Genomic DNA, 17,667 nt, shown 5'->3' with positions numbered 1-17,667 from the left:
CTGTCATTTCCCCCTGTGTTTTATTGACTTTTTCTTTTGATGTTACTTCAATAGGTATAACTTTGATTCTTGGCGAGAATTTTCTTACTTGGACGAAGAAGAAAAAGAGAAAGCAGAATGGTGTGTAAAGAAAAGGGCTTTTCAAAAGAAATGCTTAATATATCGAAACGATACGTTCACACATTAGACTGGGTGTCACCAATTTTAGACAGCCCTGTATTTGTCTGCTCGGAAATAAATCCCTTTTAATTCAATGGAAAATACTTACGTATACATAGCTATGAAGAGGATTGAAGCCTTATCTAGGAATATGTCTGAACTTAAGTAGTAATCTTGTGTTGTTGCATATTACTAGATGGTACATTATTGTTGCCTTCTTATTATTAGTGGTTTTGGGTCAGTCCTGATTCTTTTTCGACACACTATTTTTGGACATGGCTTGCCGTGTCTTTTTCTTCCAAGGGGAGGGGGGGAGGGAAAGAGAGAGAGAGAGAGAGAGGAGGAGGAAAGAAGGAAGGAAGAAAAATAGAAAGAAAATACAAACACATATACATAAATGTTCTGACCCCCTCCTCCGTCCAGTAACGAATGCCGAGGCAAGCTTAACTGGAATGTACTTTATTAGCAAGAAACCAAAACCTCGGTGGCTGAAAGCCAAGCAGAACAAACAGATAAGGACCTTGGCAGCAACTCAGACAAACTCAGGCAGCAATAAACACAGATAAAGCTTGGCAGCAATCCAGCCTGCCAAGCTCACTCCTCCGACATTCAATCCTGCGTTGACTTCTGCAAAGAGGGCCGTGTGCACAAGCAGTCTTTGTATAGTCTGGAGAGGAGCCTAATGACCACCAGTTGAGTGCAATTACCTCCTGTAACTGCGCAACTGTTCCTGACGCCTATTAGCTCTTCGGTGCCAAGCATCCAGGAACAACTCACTACTGGTGTCCGGATCACTCTCCCTTGTCTCCTCCCCACTGGTCCAAGGATCAGGGGCCTCCTGGTGGCCAACCAGCCTCTCTGCGCCCTGCTTGGAGTCGGAACCCTGTCCAGGGTCCTCCACATCCTCCAGAGCCGACTCAGAGGGCCCCTCACTGTCAGAGTCTGGTGGCAGCTCCAACGGCTCTTGCTGGGCCACAATACATACATATGCATGGATACATACATACATACATACACTGTGTTTCCCCGAAAATGAGACAGGGTCTTATTTTCTTTTGACCCCCCCCCCCTGAAATAAGCGCTTGGCCTTATTTTCGGGGAGGTCTTTTTATTTTTGAGGTGCAAGAGGAGGCGAGCTTGGCCGCCTCATGGCCGCTGCTGTGCTGCAATATTTTCGGGGAGGGCTTATTTTCAGGGGCTTATTTTAGCGCATGCTCTCAGAATAACAAAATTAAGAGTTGGAAGGGACCTTGGAGATCTTCTAGTCCAACCCTCTGCTGAAGCCGGAGGCCCGACACTTTTTCAGACAAGTGGCTGTCCAGTCTCTTCTTAAAAACCTCCAATGTTGGAGCACCCACAATTTCTAGAGACGAGCCATTCCACCGATTAGATAGGAAGCCACCTGGGTGATCTCGGGGGCCCGTTATACCCCAAAGGTGTTTTTTGATGAAACTTTTTGGCACCGAGTGTCGAAACGGGAGCTCGTGTGTGCCGGAAACCGGAAGAGCAGCTGCCCGGTGTGCATGCGCACACTGGGAAGATGATCTTCCAGTTTCTGGCGTGCACGTGTGCACCGGCCAGCTGGTCTTCGTGTGTGCATGCGCGACAGAAGTTCACCAACACTGGCCTAGGACCCTGGCTTATTTTGCAAACGTATCCGAGCTAAACCGAGCGTCTTTCCCTTCAGTCGAGATGAGAGAAGATGGATTGAAAAGCAAAACAGAGCCGGCAGATCGTTAAGGAAAAAGGAAGAGATGAATAGAATGAGGACCTTAGTGGGTAAGTATGAACTCCGAGATCCTTGGTTTATCCGATCGTTAAATGGCACCTTTTGTGCCAGCCCTATGTATATACATTTTCTTTCTGTTCCAAGATAACTCGTACAGTTGTGATCCCAGAATAAAAAAGTTCAAAGAGGAAGAAAGAGCAAAGAAAGAAGCCGAGAAGAAAGCAAAGGTCGAAGCAAAACGGAAAGAACAAGAGGAAAAAGAAAGAGTAAGTTCTAAATTATATCTTAAGTTTGAAACCATCTTCTTTTTCTTTCTTCTTCTTTTTTCTTTCTATATGTGTGTGTGTGTGTTTTCCAGCATAACCCTGGAATGCCTCGAGCAATTTCAACCAAACTTGATGCACAGATGACTTATTCCCTGGAAACAAATACTGTGGGGGTAAGGCACCCCTAACACCCCTCGGGGTGTGTGTGTTCTGTTAAGATACAGCCTGTTGTACCTTAAAATGGCTTCTACTGTACAGCACAGTAGAGTTGCCATGGCAACGGCTTCACAGTACTCCACAAGGAGGCTCCCTCTGGTAAGGGGGAAAATCCAACATCAGAAATTATGTTTGGTCCAGACATTCTCCCCCTATTATCAACTAGTTTCAGATATAAATGGGTCTATAGGCTTGGGTTTTTAGTAGTTTAATGGCACAGTGGCCTACGTCACATATTGTAGCACGCATGCAACATGTTAAAAGAATAAATCCTGGTTTACAAATTTATGGCTGCGATTATTCAAGAAGTGACATCAAGCCATGTTTTGGTTCATCCCCTAAAACAAGATTCCACAGCCACCAGAATACATTGCGATGCTTGATGTCTCCAAAATTAAAGAATCCTAATTTAAGAACTGCGGGGATTCCCTTAACAGAGACAGCGAGAAAAGTCGTAAAACCGGGGCAAAACTGACTTAAGAAACCTCTCCCTTAACAACATAAATTTTGGGCTCCCTTGTGGTCGTAAGCCGAGGAGTACCTGTACTTGATCCTTAGGATGTTGTGATCAATTGATCTCTCCATTCTTATCATCAGCAGCTGTAGAATAAGAACATCTGGGTTTCTTAAGAGGGCTCAGGTCTATGGCCTTCCCATCTTGTCAGCGACCTGTGGCTCTGGAGTCACATGTGTCTCTTTCATCCCTCTGCTGTGGCTCCCTGTCGCCAGTTGGCTGCACAATTGATAGGGTTAGGGTTAGGGCTTTCAGTTAGGACAGATAGAGGAAAAAGGACTCCGTGCTAGGAGGAGACTCTATGGTGGGGGGACCAAACCTCCGGTCGGCTCCAGAATTCAACGGGGGGCTTCCAGTTAGGACCTTTGTGGCTCTTTGAGTGTTTAAGGTTGCCGACCCTTGTGATAGGCATTCATTCTTGCCCGATAGAGAGAACTCGGGAATCCAGGCTGGTTTTGTTCCCCTCCGAGTCGCGACTTTTATTTTATTTTATTTTAAGATTTTTATTAACAAACATGTAAAATACACACACACACAAATTAGATGTACACCGCATTTATACAATACAATACGAACAGGAACTTCCTATTCTTTCTAATAGCAATCATCAATCGATACCGCTCACCTTATATTATTTCCCCTTCTATTGTATTTCATTTGGATTTCACCATTCTTTACCCTCTTATTTTACTCGTAACTATTATTTTTTGAGTTTTGTTATATTCCTTCATTGATTCTTGTTTCTTTCCTCCATCCCCCTATACCATTTATCCCATATCTGGTAGAATTCTGATTCTTCTTTTCCCTGGATTTCTTTAGTTAGTTTGTCCATTTCGGCACAGTCCATAACCTTTCTTATTAGTTCATCTTCGCTTGGAATTAATTTGTTTTTCCATTTCTGGGCAAAGGCAATCCTTGCGACTTTTAATTTTGACGTAGAGAAGGATGACTCCAGAGTTTTCTTGTCTCTCAGCAAAGGCAAGCAGAACTCGAAATGGCACGACTGGCCAAGGAGAAGGAGGAGGAGGAAGCGAGACAACAGACCTTGCTGATGAAGAAAGAGAAGGATATACAGAAGAAAGCGATTAAAAAGGAGAGGCAGAAACTGCGAACAACCTGCAAGGTGAGCATCTCTTCTCCTTGTCAAACCTTTTTGGTTTTTTAGTCAAGTCCAACATCCAGCATATTTGAATATCATTTATAATTGTTAAAACCCGGGGAAACGGGAGACGACATTTGTTCCCTTCTCAGAATTTCTTTTCTCGATCGAAATGTTTTCCCCCGCAAGCAGATTTATGTTGAAATTGTGCTTTGAACTTTTCAAAATGTTTTAGAAGGGGCTTTGATGCTTTAGTTGCTTCAGAGCAATGATCGCTTTGGGGTTAAGGTTAGGGCAGTGGTCCCTAATCTTTTTTTGGCCATGCCCCACTGTCTTAGCCACTGAGCCACTGTGTTCCCTTGGATTTTAAAATTAACCCATTTTTAAAATTAAAATTAAAAACCTCCAAGGTTTTAATTGCCCAACTCCATCTTCTATCGCAAAGTAAAGAGTGAGCCATATTTTCTTTTTTTTAATTTATTTTTTCAAAACAAACACAACACATAAAATCTTCCTTCCTTGAATACCGTAGAAAGTGTATCAGTTGGTTACAAAAGGTTTTTGATGCATCTCTTCCACAGTCATCAAACATAATTCATATTAACTCAAGTATTTTAACTCAAATATTTATACATGTTACCCTTGTACCTCCATTTATATTGGACTATAATTATTTAAACGTCCCATAAAATATACCAAAATTTAATACATAACCACATACTGGCATTTCATTTAATATTTCAAAAATCCTACAATAACTGAATCCTTGTGTCCTGTTCTAGCTAGACATCCATAATATTTGATAACAGACTTTTCTAATCCTCCTTTCCAAACTGCTGTTAGCAATTTTCATCTAGTTTCCTTATATTATACTCATATATATGTATATAGGTTGTCATCATTATCCCTCCTTTATTTGACTATATCCTGTATCACAACATTTTACCTCTAATAATCAAAGCTTAACTGTATCTAACTTAATTCTTTTTTATTAACTTTTATATATAATCCAAAAGGATTTCTAATCTTCCTTTCATGGCTACCATTCAATATTCATATCCAATTATTACTTATCACAACGCTACACATTGTATACATTATTATCGTTATCAATTATTTGTTTAATTATATCTATTATTACTAAATTTCACTAAATTTAACTGGTTTTAAGTTATAGTCTTCCATCTATCAACCTGTATCGTTCCAATAACAAAACAATCTTGTATTTTCTGCCATAGTATTTTAACCAGTGTTTCTCAACCTTGGCGACTTTAAGTCCCGTGGACTTCAACTCCCAGAATCCCCCAGCCAGCAGAGCCTTATACCTCCAATTTTTACTTGACTATAATTGTTTGAGTGAGCCATACTTTCCGATCACTGAAACTCATCTTAACGTTGGTGTTATAGCAGGGTGATGTCCAGGGGTGGGTTTCTCGCCCCATTCCAACCGGTTCGGTTGGAACGGGGCCGGCGGCGTCCTCGTGCACGCGCGCAGTGCACGCATGCGTACTAGCGCCTGTGCGATGCTCCAGCTGCTCCTGGAGGATCGCGCAGGCGCTTTATGCGTTCTGCGCATGCGTGGAAGCGCAGAACTTGTCAAAACCGGGTAAGAAACGCGGGCGGGCGGGTGGATCCTTCGGCATTCCTGGAAGTTACTTACTTCCGGGTTCGCCGACCAACCGTTTCGCGGGGACCGCCGCGAACCGCCTGAAACCACCCTTGGTGATGTCCCTTCTCCAGTCAGATATGTTTGTATGTTACTTGCATGTAATATTATTCTCCAACCTGAAAGTAAAGCACTTGGCGGTCCGTTTTCAGAACTGGAATTACTTTTCTGACAATGAGGCAGAAAACGTTAAGATGATGGAAGAAGTCGAAAAGCTTTGCGATCGGCTGGAGCTAGCAAGGTATGCAGTGCTGATCTCTACTCTCTGTTTCTCTGACCTTCCACTTTTCTGCTACCGGTAGATCTGAAATGTCGCTCCATGATTTATTTTTAGTCTGCAGTGCTTGAATGAAGCACTTACATCCACCACAAAGGACGAAGGGAAGGCTGCGGTATTAAAACAGGTAAATATGAATATTTTGTCCTGTAAAAAAAAATAATTTAAAAATCGGTGAAAAACTTACGAAAGAGGAAACTTCCCCTGTAGAATGGCATCTCTAAAAATTGGAACGTGGCAGCTGCCAGGTCTAATAGAATTTAAACGTAATAAAAACATTTTTCTGTGGGGCCTATAGAGATTTACAGGTAATCCTCAACTTACGACCACATTTGAGCCCAAAATTATTGTTGCCAAGTGAAACGCTTACCAAGTGAACTTTGCTCCATGTTATACAGCCTTTCGTGCCACCGTTGTTAAGTGAATCTGGCTTCCCCGTTGTCTTTGCTTGTCGGGTCACAAAAGACGATCACATCACCCCGGGGACACGGCCACCGTCATAAAATATGAATCAGTTTGAATTTGGCTCATGTGACTATGGGGTCGTAAGTGTGAAAAGCGATCGTAAGTCACTTTTTTTTCAGGGTCGTCGTGACTTCAAATGGTTTCTAAAAGAACTGTTGTAAATTGAGGACTACCTGTATTTGCAAAAAAAATAATAATAATAATTCTGCATTCCCAGAAGAGAAAATAGAAAATATATATTTTAGTTCAGGAAAAGAAGGAATTTGAAATCTGCAGGTTTAGGGTTAGGGTTAGGCTTAGGGTTAGGGTTAGGTTTAGGGTTAGGTTTACAGCGTGCTTCTGTTGGCGCGCTGTTGTCGGCGCGCTTAAGCGCTCATTCGTCCACGCGGTTTAGAACTCGCGGTTTTGTCACCGCAGTTTAGTTGGGCACGCTTTTGTTGTTCGCCCTTTTGTTGGTGAACCCTTTACGGTGCTTTACAGCCCTCTCTAAGCGGTTTACAGAGCCAGCCTGTTGCCCTCAAAAGTCTGGTTCCTCATTTTAGTGACCTCGGAAGGATGGAAGGCTGAGTCAACCTTGAGCTGATTAGGATCGAACTCCTGCTGGTGGGCAGAGTCAGCCTGCAATACCACATTCTAACCACTGTGCCACAAAGAAGGAGAATAAGAAAGGGAATGAGGTAGGGAGGGAGGGAGGGAGGGAGGAAGGAAGGAAGGAAGGAAGGAAGGAAGGAAGGAAGGAAGGAAGGAAGGAAGGAAGGAAGGAAGGAAGGAAGGAAGGGCAATAGCACTTAGACTTATATACCACTTCATAGTGCTTTACAGCCCCCTCTAAGCGGTTTGCAAAGTCAGCATCTTGTCCCCTGGGTCCTCATTTTACTGACCTCAGAAGAACAGAAGGCTGAGTTAACCTTCAGCCAGTCAGGATCGAACTGCTGGCAGTTGGCAGAATTAGCCTGCAATATCACATTCTAAGCTCTGTGCCAGCACGGCTCCTAGATAACCTTCTGATTTGATGCCCAGGGATATCCAAGACACCATCCTTACTAACAGCGGAGTAGCTATTTTCCATTGCACCCCAATATCAGTTACTGGAATTCATTCAGAGTTAGTGGCATTTAGACATTCTTACAATTCGGATCATAGATGGTGGCATAGCTCCCAAAAGAGAATAGGTGGCCAAAACTACTTAACTACTGAACAAATAAAAGAATAAGCCCATTGGATATCACTACACAAAACAAATAAATGCCAGCGTAGAATCATCTAAAAACTTCCAATTTTGTGTTGATTGGGGAATTTTTTTACCTCTTGATAAAAGAGGTAAGCAAGACTATTTTCATCATTATTTTACAGTTCTCCTTGACTTTCTGTCCGTTCTCTGGGGGGTAGTTGAAAATGTATCAGTTTATCAAAATACAATATAAATACCAAATTCAAAAGAAAATAATGGGAAGATAAAGGAGGGAAAAGTGTAGGGAAAAAGAAAGGGAAAAAGCACGTTGATTTCCAACTCTTTTTGGTGCATTTGCCACCGTTTTTCACACTTACGACCATTGCAAAGACTTTGTGATCCAAATTCAGACGCCTGGCGACGGCTTGTATTTATGACGGTTGCAGTGATTCAAGTGATCCCCTTTTGCGACCTTCTGGCCAACAAAGTCAACGGAGAATCCAGATTCACTTAACAACCATGTTACTAACTTAACAACTGCGGCAAGAAAGGTCATAAAATGGGACACAGCTCACTTAACCCTGGGGGTTGGGGACTCCTCTTATAGAGTACAGGTGGTCCTTGATTTATGACCACAATGGAGCTCAAAATTTCCACTGCTAAGCATACAGTTGTTAAGTGAGTTGTGTTATCAAAATACAATATAAATACCAAATTCAAAAGAAAATAATGGGAAGATAAAGGAGGGAAAAGTGTAGGGAAAAAGAAAGGGAAAAAGCACGTTGATTTCCAACTCTTTTTGGTGCAGTAGAATAAGATAATAGCATCAAACCTCAACTTTTTTACTTTTAATATACATAACATAACACCTATCCTCCGCGAGCTGCACTGGCTACCGGTCGATCTCCGGATACGCTTCAAGGTGCTACTTGTCACCTACAAAGCCCTTCATGGTAGTGGACCTGGGTACTTGAGAGACCGCCTACTGCCAATTACCTCCACCCGACCAATTAGATCCCATAGATTAGGCCTCCTCCGAGTCCCATCTGCCGGTCAATGTCGACTGGCAACTACGCGGAGGAGAGCCTTCTCGGTGGCAGCTCCGACCCTATGGAACGATCTCCCCGTGGAGATTCGTACCCTCACCACCCTCCAGACCTTCCGCACAGCCCTTAAAATCTGGCTATCCCGTCAGGCCTGGGGTTAAAGATTGTAACCCACCCAAATAGTATGAATGTTGTGCTTTTAATGATGTATTGTTCTTATGTGTAAATTGTTTGTTTCCCCCTCCTTTTCGAGTTGTAAGCCGCCCTGAGTCCCCCCAGGGAAAAGGGCGGCATATAAATAAATTACTCTACTCTACTCTAATAGCAATAGCAATAGCAGTAGACTTATATACCGCTTCATAGGCCTTTCAGGCCTCTCTAAGCGGTTTACAGAGAGTCAGCATATTGCCCCCAACAATCTGGGTCCTCATTTTACCCACCTCGGAAGGATGGAAGGCTGAGTCAACCCTGAGCCGGTGAGATTTGAACCGCTGAACTGCTGATCTAGCAGTAGCCTGCAGTGCTGCATTTAACCACTGCGCCACCTAGTAATATAGACTAGCCCTTTCTATAACAACTGATCTAGCTAGTCAACAAAACCCAGAATCAAAAGTTTCATTCTCGTCCACCTCAAGCCCAAAGCCCAGAAGTGGTTTCCAAGTAGACACAAAAGTCATTGTGTTCTTTTCTTTAACCAAAGCAAGTCAATTTCCCCATCTCTCTTCAAACTCCCATCAATTTTTGCAGCCATTCATTTCCCCCGTGGGGAATCAAAATTGTCCTTCCATTTGACAATTTCTGTCCATTTTTGTGTGTGTGTGTCAGCTTCTTCCGTGACCCGTCAAAACCGTGGTCCACAAAACCGCGGTCGACGAAAGCACGTATGTGACGTCATCACAGCGCGACGAAAAAAATTAAAAATTGAAATAAAAATAAAATTACAGCAAGCCGATTCACATAAAGGTAAGGGTTAGGTTTAGGGTTAAGGTTAGGTTAAGAGTTAGGGTTACGTTTAGCGTTAGGTTAAGGGTTAGCGTTAGGTTTTTCGTTAGGTTAAGGGTTAGGTTTAGGGTTAGGTTAAGGGTTAGGTTTGGGGTTAGGTTTGGGGGGGTTAGGGTAAGGTTTTCGCTTTATTTTTACATTTTTCGATCACAGCGCAATGTTTTCGTCGCGCTGTGATGACGTCAAATACGCGCTTTCGTCGACCGCGCTTTTGTCTACCGCAGTTTTTTGGTGGAACCGGCTTCTTCTCCCCCAGCAGTGATTGGAACAAAATAAAACGGGAGTCTCGCCACAGTTCTGCGATGGTTGGAGAGAACGTACTTTTTGGGGTTTTGGTAATTCAGTTGAGAGGTGTGTTTGTTTACCTCCATGTAGATAGAGCAAGTAAATGAGCAGGTAAGGAGAGAGAAGGAAGAAGCAGAAGCCCGAATGCGGCAAGCCACAAAGAGCTCGGAGAAGTTGACCGGCGGAAGCGTCGGAGGCAGCAAGACCTGGTCTGAAGATGACCTCCAGTTGCTGATTAAAGCAGTCAATCTCTTTCCTGCTGGGACAAACTCAAGGTGAGCCGGTGTTTATTCTTTTATCTATATATGTTTTATTTTCATTTTCATTTCATACAGTCACATATATACTGTGCATGACTGGGGCCATATAACATTGAACAATAAACACAACCATCCTTATCAAAAAATACTCCCCAAAATACAAAACCAATATAATAGCAATAATAGCAATAACAGTAGACTTATATACCGCTTCATAGGCCTTTCAGGCCTCTCTAAGCGGTTTACAGAGTCAGCATATTGCCCCCAACAACAATCCGGGTCCTCATTTTACCCACCTCGGAAGGATGGAAGGCTGAGTCAACCCTGAGCCGGTGAGATTTGAACCGCTGACCTGCTGATCTAGCAGTCAGCCTGCAGTGCTGCATTTAACCACTGCGCCACCTTGGCTCTTATATACCACTTCAACACTCCATACACCCTTTCTTTCACCCCTCTCCAACTTTCCTTTCTCCCCTCCAACATTCCCCTCTCCTACTTCCCCACCCCCTCTATCACTCCTTTCTCCCAATACACTCCCTCCCTTCCATACCCTCCTTCCGATCCTCTCTCCCACCCTCTCTACCCCTCTTTCTTCTTTCCCTCTGCTCCTCCCTTCGGTGTATTTCTGCTATCTATCAATATATTCAGTTTCTTATTTTTACACTAACCCTGTGTTTATTCTTTGAGCATCAGTCGACAGCCATACGGGTGGCCCTCGACTTACAGCAAGCAGTACGCTTAATGACCGTTTGAAGCGACAACGGCGCTGAAAAAAAGCGAGCGTTTTTCACGACGTCCCCCATGGTCATGTGTTTTACAGCCGGATGCTTGGCAGCTGACTCACATTTATGACGGGGGGTGGGGTGGGGTGCATTGTCCCGGGGTTGCCATCACTCTACTTGACAACTAATTCCCACAATACTCTCAATAATTTATCAAGACTGTATTACTATTATTCTTCTCTTCCTTCCTAGTATTTATTTCTCATCAGTTATGACTACAACCATGTTGCTTGTATCTTTCAATTTATATTGTTTTTATTGTTTCCTTGTACGATTTGACAGCTTATTAGTAACCTTGACTATCACTAAATGCTGTATATTTTATTCTTGATGAATGTATTTTATTCTCCTTATGTACACTGAGAGCATCTGCACCAAAGACAAATTCCTTGTGTGTCCAATCACACTTGGCCAATAAAGAATTCTATTCTATTCTATTCTATTCTATTCTATTCTATATTCTTATTCTATATTCCTATTGTATATTCCTATTCTATTCTATTTTCCTATTCTGTATTCCTATTCTGTTCTATTCTTTTTTCCTATTTTTTCCTATTCTATATTCCTATTCTATTTTATTCTGTATTCCTATTCTATATTCCTATTCTATTCTATTTTCCTATTCTATTCTATTTTCCTATTTTTATTCCTATTCTATATTCCTATTCTATATTCCTATTCTATTCTATTTTCCTATTCTATATTTCTATTCTGTTCTATATTCCTATTCTATTCTATATTCCTATTCTATTCTATTTTATTGTATTTTCCTATTCTATATTCCTATTTTATTCTATTTTATTCTGTATTCCTATTCCATATTCCTATTCTATTCTATTTTCCTATTCTATTCTATTTTCCTATTTTTTCCTATTCTATATTCCTATTCTATATTCCTATTCTATATTCCTATTCTATATTCCTATTCTATTCTATTTTCCTATTCTATATGCCTATTCTATTCTTTTATTCTATTTTCTTATTCTATATTTCTATTCTGTTCTATATTCCTATTCTATATTCCTATTTTTTCCTATTCTATTTTCCTATTTTTTTTCCTGTTCTATATTCCTATTCTATATTCCTATTCTATTCTATTTTCCTATTCTATACTATTTTATTCTATTTTCCTATTCTATATTTCTATTCTATTCTATTCTGGTTATTTGCAGCATCCACAGTCCTACAATCACGTTTAATGTAATTTTTAGTCCCCCTGCCCCCCCCCCAATATAATATTTACTTATGGTTTTCAGCAAAACCAGCTTTTAGCAAACAGCTGCTGTGTTCATTTCATGACTCCTGCAAAAAAAAGGTTGTAATATTATGTTGGTCATGCTGGTGATCTGTTTTACAACAATCGTGACTTACAATTAATGGGCAGGCTCCATTATAGTCATAAGTTAGGAATTACCTATATATATATATATATAAAGACATTTTGCTTTTTAAAAAAAAGAAAAAGCCCAGCATTTAGAACAGAATGGAATAACAGAGTTGGAAGGGGCCTTGAAGGTCTTCTAGTCCAACCCCCTGCTCAGGCAGGAAAGCCAACACCATTTCAGACAAGTGGGTTGTCCAATCTCTTCTTTAAAACTTCCCCAGTGTTGGAAGTGTTTCATTGCAACCTTTGGTAAGTTCATTCAAAAATTCTGCAAATAATTTTCGATTACGGATGGTTTTTTCTTTTTTTTTCCTTTTTTTTTTTGTAGATGGGAAGTTATTGCCAATTACATGAATTTGCACTCTACCACGGGGATAAAAAGAACAGCGAAAGACGTTATCAACAAAGCAAAGAACCTCCAGAAACTTGGTATCGTTATCTTTGTAAGATGGTCTGCATGCCTTCATTTTATTTACTTTGGCTTTAAATTCGGTCTTCCTTCTTCCGCAAGCTTAAAATCATTTCCGGCTGCCTCTGGAGATTTCTCACCTTCCCCCAGTCTGAAACAAAAAGGGAAGAAACTTTCAAATTCCACTGTCTCTCTTTTCTTACTTGGTCTCTGCTGGGGGTGCTGGTTGCTATTACAGAACATCACGTCTGAATGCTTGAATGAGAGTTTTTAATCTTGTTAATCCATTCAGTAGCCCCTTAAATTTGATGGAATCAGTGGGAGGAAGGGGTGCGATCGTTAAAGCATTAATTCCAAATGAGATTTTGTGCATGTTAATGGAGCCGAGGTGGCGCAGTGGTTAAATGCAGCACTGCAGGTTACTTCAGCTTTCTGCAGTTCGGCTGTTCAAATCTCACCGGCTCAAGGTTGACTCAGCCTTCCATCCTTCTGAGGTGGGTAAAATGAGGACCCGGATTGTTGTTGGGGGCAATATGCTGACTCTGTAAAACCGCTTAGAGAGGGCTGAAAGCCTTATGAAGAAGTATATAAGTCTAACTGCTATTGCTATGTTCAGAATGCAGCCAACGATTGTAAAATCTTTGGTGTAACGGAATTTGCACCAGAAAATATCTCTGGGTTATAGAGCTTCACTGCAACACACTATCTCAGGGGGTCACCAAGCTTTCGGACCTCAGGGAACATTGCATTCATAATTTTAAATCCCACGGATCACTATTATGATCTGCCTAATGACCGGCTGGGTGGGTGTGGCTTGGTGGTCATGTGACTGGGTGGGCGTGGCCAACTCGATGTCACTCACATCAAGGGGCGCCTCGCCGGCCTCTGCTTGCCCCTCCCCTCCCAGCCACTCCTCTCCGGCCTATCCTGGCTCCTTAGGAAGAGCTAAGCAGCCCCCAAGAGAAAGAGTTGGCAAAATAGCTCGGTTCAAATTGGATTTGGCCGAGAAGGAGGCTCAACAGAAGCACCTCACAGAGGACTAGGAGCGTAGGCTTTCCAAGCAGAGGGAAGACCTGTGGGAGTGCAGGTAGCGGCGCCTGGAGGCTGAGCGGGCTGAGATGGTCAGCCGGTTCCAGGCCATGATGCAGTCCCACTGGAACGGGGGCCTCCGGCTCTTTGCCACCAGTGGTCCTTCCCTCCACCCTTCGCCCAAAGCCCCCCACCAGGAGGCCGAAGCAGACCCCATGCCAGAATTTCTGTCCCCCTCTGACCTGCACAAAAAGACCCCGATGGGGGAGATTCTCTACAGTAACACAAACATTCATTGCACGTATCCATCCCGGGGGCCGTAGTTTGAGGACCCCTGATTTAATGCAATATTAAAAAATTCAAATAATTTTTCTGCAGACCACCAAAATTTTCTCACGCATCACCAATTGTTGACCGCTGCCCTCACTATCTGGTACTCTGTGTGTATAGTACAGTTAGCTGCTGTCGTTGAGAAAATATATTCAATGGTGTTTCTGCTGTTCGTGCTGATAAAGATTTGTCCAAGAAATGTATTCTGGTGGCCTTGGAGGAGAATAAAAAGTCGATGAAACCCGTAGCAAAATAACCAGAAATGGCCGGGTTTTTTTAAAAGAACTGGTCGATGCTTAAACTGAGTGTTTCAGCCTTTTTGCCTTTGAAGAGAGAAAACAAGGAATCCTGTTTTAAACAGGCTCGGCTTTCATTCCCAAATTGCCTCCAATACAAAAAATAATAATAATAATATTGTAGACATGCAACTAGTACGTCGTTTGCGCAAACGTACTTACGCAGCCTGAAAAGAATCTGCATGGGAAGAGGGGGAAAAAGCTTTATCAGGACATTGTTAAAGATTATTACAAAATCCTTCCAGAATTCAGACTGCAAGTTAAAAGATTTTAAAAAAGGACGTGTGTAAATTTATTACCAGACTTGAATTATTTGAGCATAGGCTAAATCTTTACTTAAACATTGAGTAAAAATCAGTACATTTTATTTACTACAACTTCGTTAGGGTCCCAAAAGTGTTTTTTTTCAGGAGGCAACTGGAATTTCTTGGTGGTGGGTTTTTTCTTTTGAAGGCCTTTCTTCTCATCCAAAGAAGCTTCTTCAGCTCTAACCGGGTGGTGGGGAAGGGTTTATATTATTTGCAGACAGTTGGTAATTTGCATCCTTTTAGAGGGTCGTTGAGGCCACTGGGAGGTTTATCCGTGTCCTGAGTGGTGCAAATGGTTCCTGTAGTTTGCCATTTTTTCTCTGGAAATCCTACTCCCACCCCATTCCAAGGGTCTTCGTCTAAGCGAGCCGAAGAAGCTTCTTAGAGGAGCAGCGAAACGTCCTCAAAGAGAAAAGAAGAAAGTTTTGCCTCCTGAAAAAGCACCTTTGGGACAACCATGGCCGAGAATCCCTACGAACTTCATTGGTGGCTGATTTGTCTTAATATCTCCTTATTGTTAGATCCTCATCAAAAGGACGACATCAATAAGAAAGCTTTTGATAAATTTAAGAAAGAGCATGGCGTCATACCACAAGCAGACAGCGCTGCCCCATCAGAACGTTTTGAAGGTAAATGGAGAGAGAGAGAGAGAGACAGACAGACAGACAGACAGAGACAGAGAGACACAGAGACAGAGAGAGAGATTGAGAGCGATTGAGAAAGACAGAGAGAGAGAGAGAGAGAGAGAGACACAGAGAAAGAGAGAGATTGAGAGAGAGAAAGAGACAGGAAGGGAGGGAGGGAGGGAGGGAGAGAGAGAGAGAGAGAGAGAGAGAGAGAGAGAGAGAGAGAGAGAGAGAGAGAGAGAGAGAGAGAGATTGAGAGAGACAGACAGTCAGAGACAGAGCCCTCATCAGAGCCCTCGTCCGAGCCTTCCCCAGACTCCAGGACTGTCCCATGTTCTTCCCCAACCTCCTCATTGGCTGAATCTGCTGCCCGCTGGCGGGCCACATCATTTTCCTTGTGTTTCAGCAACATAGCTTGAAAGGCTGGGATTCCTTGGAAGGCTAGATAAGGAAATAAAGATAGAATTGTCTTTGGAAAAAGACCCATTTGTTTAAAGAGCATCTTGTTATTAAAAAGAAGAAACGCACTTTAATAGCGGGAAGAAATCTACACATTTGGAGTCTTTTGAAGGGAAATGTTTTGAAGGGAATTCTCGGCGTGAGACCATTCTCGTTTCCTTCCCCCCCGCCCCCCTGACCCCCAGTATCATTCACAGACGCAACTCCGTGGACGACAGAAGAGCAAAAACTCTTAGAACAGGCTCTCAAAACGTATCCAGTGAATACTCCCGAGAGATGGGAAAAAATAGCAACCTCCGTTCCGGGCCGGTCTAAAAAAGACTGTATGAAGCGATATAAGGTAATGGCAATGTCAGTTTTGCTTTTCATTTTGTTTTAATTAAACCTTAACATACATTTAGCACTGCAGCGTGGTACGGTGGCCTAGAGGTGGCGCTCTCGCCTCACAATCCGTAGGCTGCGAGTTCGATCCTAGATAAGAGGCAGATATTTCTCTCTTGACACAGTGAGAATATATCTGCTGAACAAAACTCCGCACCGGCAACAGGAGGGGAATCCGGCCAGTAAATGCTCGGTTAGCTCCGTTCAGTTGCCGACATGCCCCACCCCACAAGGGATTATGGGGTCGTTAAATGATAATGATGATACAATTCAGCACTGCAACAGGTGTTACTCTGTGGACTGGTTGTAAATCCCTGCATTCAGCACTGTCATAACTTTTAACACTTGTTAAACACCTAACTCAAGGACTACTTTGGATCTATAAAAAGTCCAATCTTTGTTAACTTTCTTCTCTTGAATTAATGTTGACAATTACTTGCTTAAATCCATGAAGTACATGTAGTCCTCAACTTACAACTGTTCCCTTAGTGACCGACAGAATAACAGGATAAACTTTGAATTTGTGATCGTAAATTAAGGACTACCTGTAATTAATTTTGAAATGAGAAGCTCAATCCAGCCTAAAAGGATCAAAATCTGCCAGCTGGTGGGCCCAGGATTGTTATCTCTGCCCCGTTTTTCTTGCAAAGAAACCTCTTCAGGGGTCAGCAAACTGCGGCTCTGGAGCCGCATGTGGCTCTTTCCTCCCTCTGCTGCGGCTCCGTCACCGGTCGGGGCCAAAATTTTGAGAGGAGCTTCCGGGATGGGGGGAAGAGAAGCACAGCGCGCCAGGAGAAGACTCTATGGCAAGGGGAGGGTTTTCCAGTTGTCTCCACAATTGATAGGGCTTTCGGTTAGGACAGGTAGAGGAAAAAGTACGCCACGCTAGGAGGAGACTCTATGGTGGGGGAACTGAACTTCCGGTCAGCAGCTCCAGAATTGAATAGGGGGCTTCCGGTTAGGACCTTTGTGGCTCCCGGTGTTTTCTGTGGGAAACGGGTCCAAATGGCTCTTGGAGTGTTTTAAATTTGGCGACTCCTGGCCCAAGGGACTTTTCAGCTGCTCCAGAAATAATATGCTACGGGAGTGATCCCCAACTTTTGCGGATTGGGGGCCTGGCTTTGGAAGGGGGGCAGAGGGAAACTGGGCCGGTGTGAATACAAATGTGCATGCAAGTTGAGCTGTGGGCACATACACGTGTGCGCCGGCCTACCACTCGTGTGAGTGGACCTGCATGCGTGTACATACGTGTTGGCCCACCTCTTTTGCAGCCTGGTTCCCAATAGGCCACGGCCCGATAGTGGGCCGCGGTCCAGGGTTTCAGGCAGGGGTGAAATCACCTTCGCTACCTGTTCGCAAATGTGAGCGTCTCCACGCGTGCACAGGGCCTCTCGCGCATGCGCAGAGCGTCAAAAACAGGACATGATGATGTTCGAGCGGGTGGGCGGAGCCTCCCGTCGCTACCGGTTCGCCCGAACTAGATAGAACCGGCCGAACTGCACCACTGG

At 43.1% G+C, this 17,667-nt stretch overlaps 1 protein-coding gene across 4 annotated transcripts in view; it reads left to right on the top strand.

Moving 5' to 3' along the window:
- DNAJC2 (DnaJ heat shock protein family (Hsp40) member C2) overlaps positions 1 to 17,667 on the top strand; it is a 30,211-nt gene that overhangs the window by 12,313 nt on the left and 231 nt on the right. Inside the window, exons 7-16 of one of the 4 annotated variants that reach the window (XR_015697629.1) lie at positions 55 to 120; positions 1,847 to 1,938; positions 2,033 to 2,154; positions 3,858 to 4,007; positions 5,802 to 5,890; positions 5,984 to 6,053; positions 9,986 to 10,170; positions 12,650 to 12,764; positions 15,215 to 15,322; positions 15,976 to 16,118. Coding sequence is in view for 2 of the 4 variants with exons in the window: in XM_087722288.1 (XP_087578414.1) it covers positions 55 to 120; positions 1,847 to 1,938; positions 2,033 to 2,154; positions 3,858 to 4,007; positions 5,802 to 5,890; positions 5,984 to 6,053; positions 9,986 to 10,170; positions 12,650 to 12,750; positions 15,215 to 15,322; positions 15,964 to 16,118 (1,138 nt within the window). In the remaining 2 variants the exon portion in view is untranslated. Of the gene's footprint in view, positions 1 to 54; positions 121 to 1,846; positions 1,939 to 2,032; positions 2,155 to 3,857; positions 4,008 to 5,801; positions 5,891 to 5,983; positions 6,054 to 9,985; positions 10,171 to 12,649; positions 12,765 to 15,214; positions 15,323 to 15,963; positions 16,119 to 17,667 lie in introns of all 4 variants that reach the window. The other 3 variants (XR_015697628.1, XM_087722288.1, XM_087722287.1) reach the window with 3 other exon arrangements.

The sequence above is a fragment of the Thamnophis sirtalis genome, unplaced genomic scaffold (genome assembly GCF_051295495.1).
Source record: "Thamnophis sirtalis isolate CommonGarterSnake01/CBP01778 unplaced genomic scaffold, rThaSir2_p1.2 scaffold_9, whole genome shotgun sequence".
Lineage (NCBI taxonomy): Eukaryota > Metazoa > Chordata > Lepidosauria > Squamata > Natricidae > Thamnophis > Thamnophis sirtalis.
Note: the sequence above shows the minus strand (reverse complement) of the source record. Positions and strands in the feature narration are given on the sequence as shown.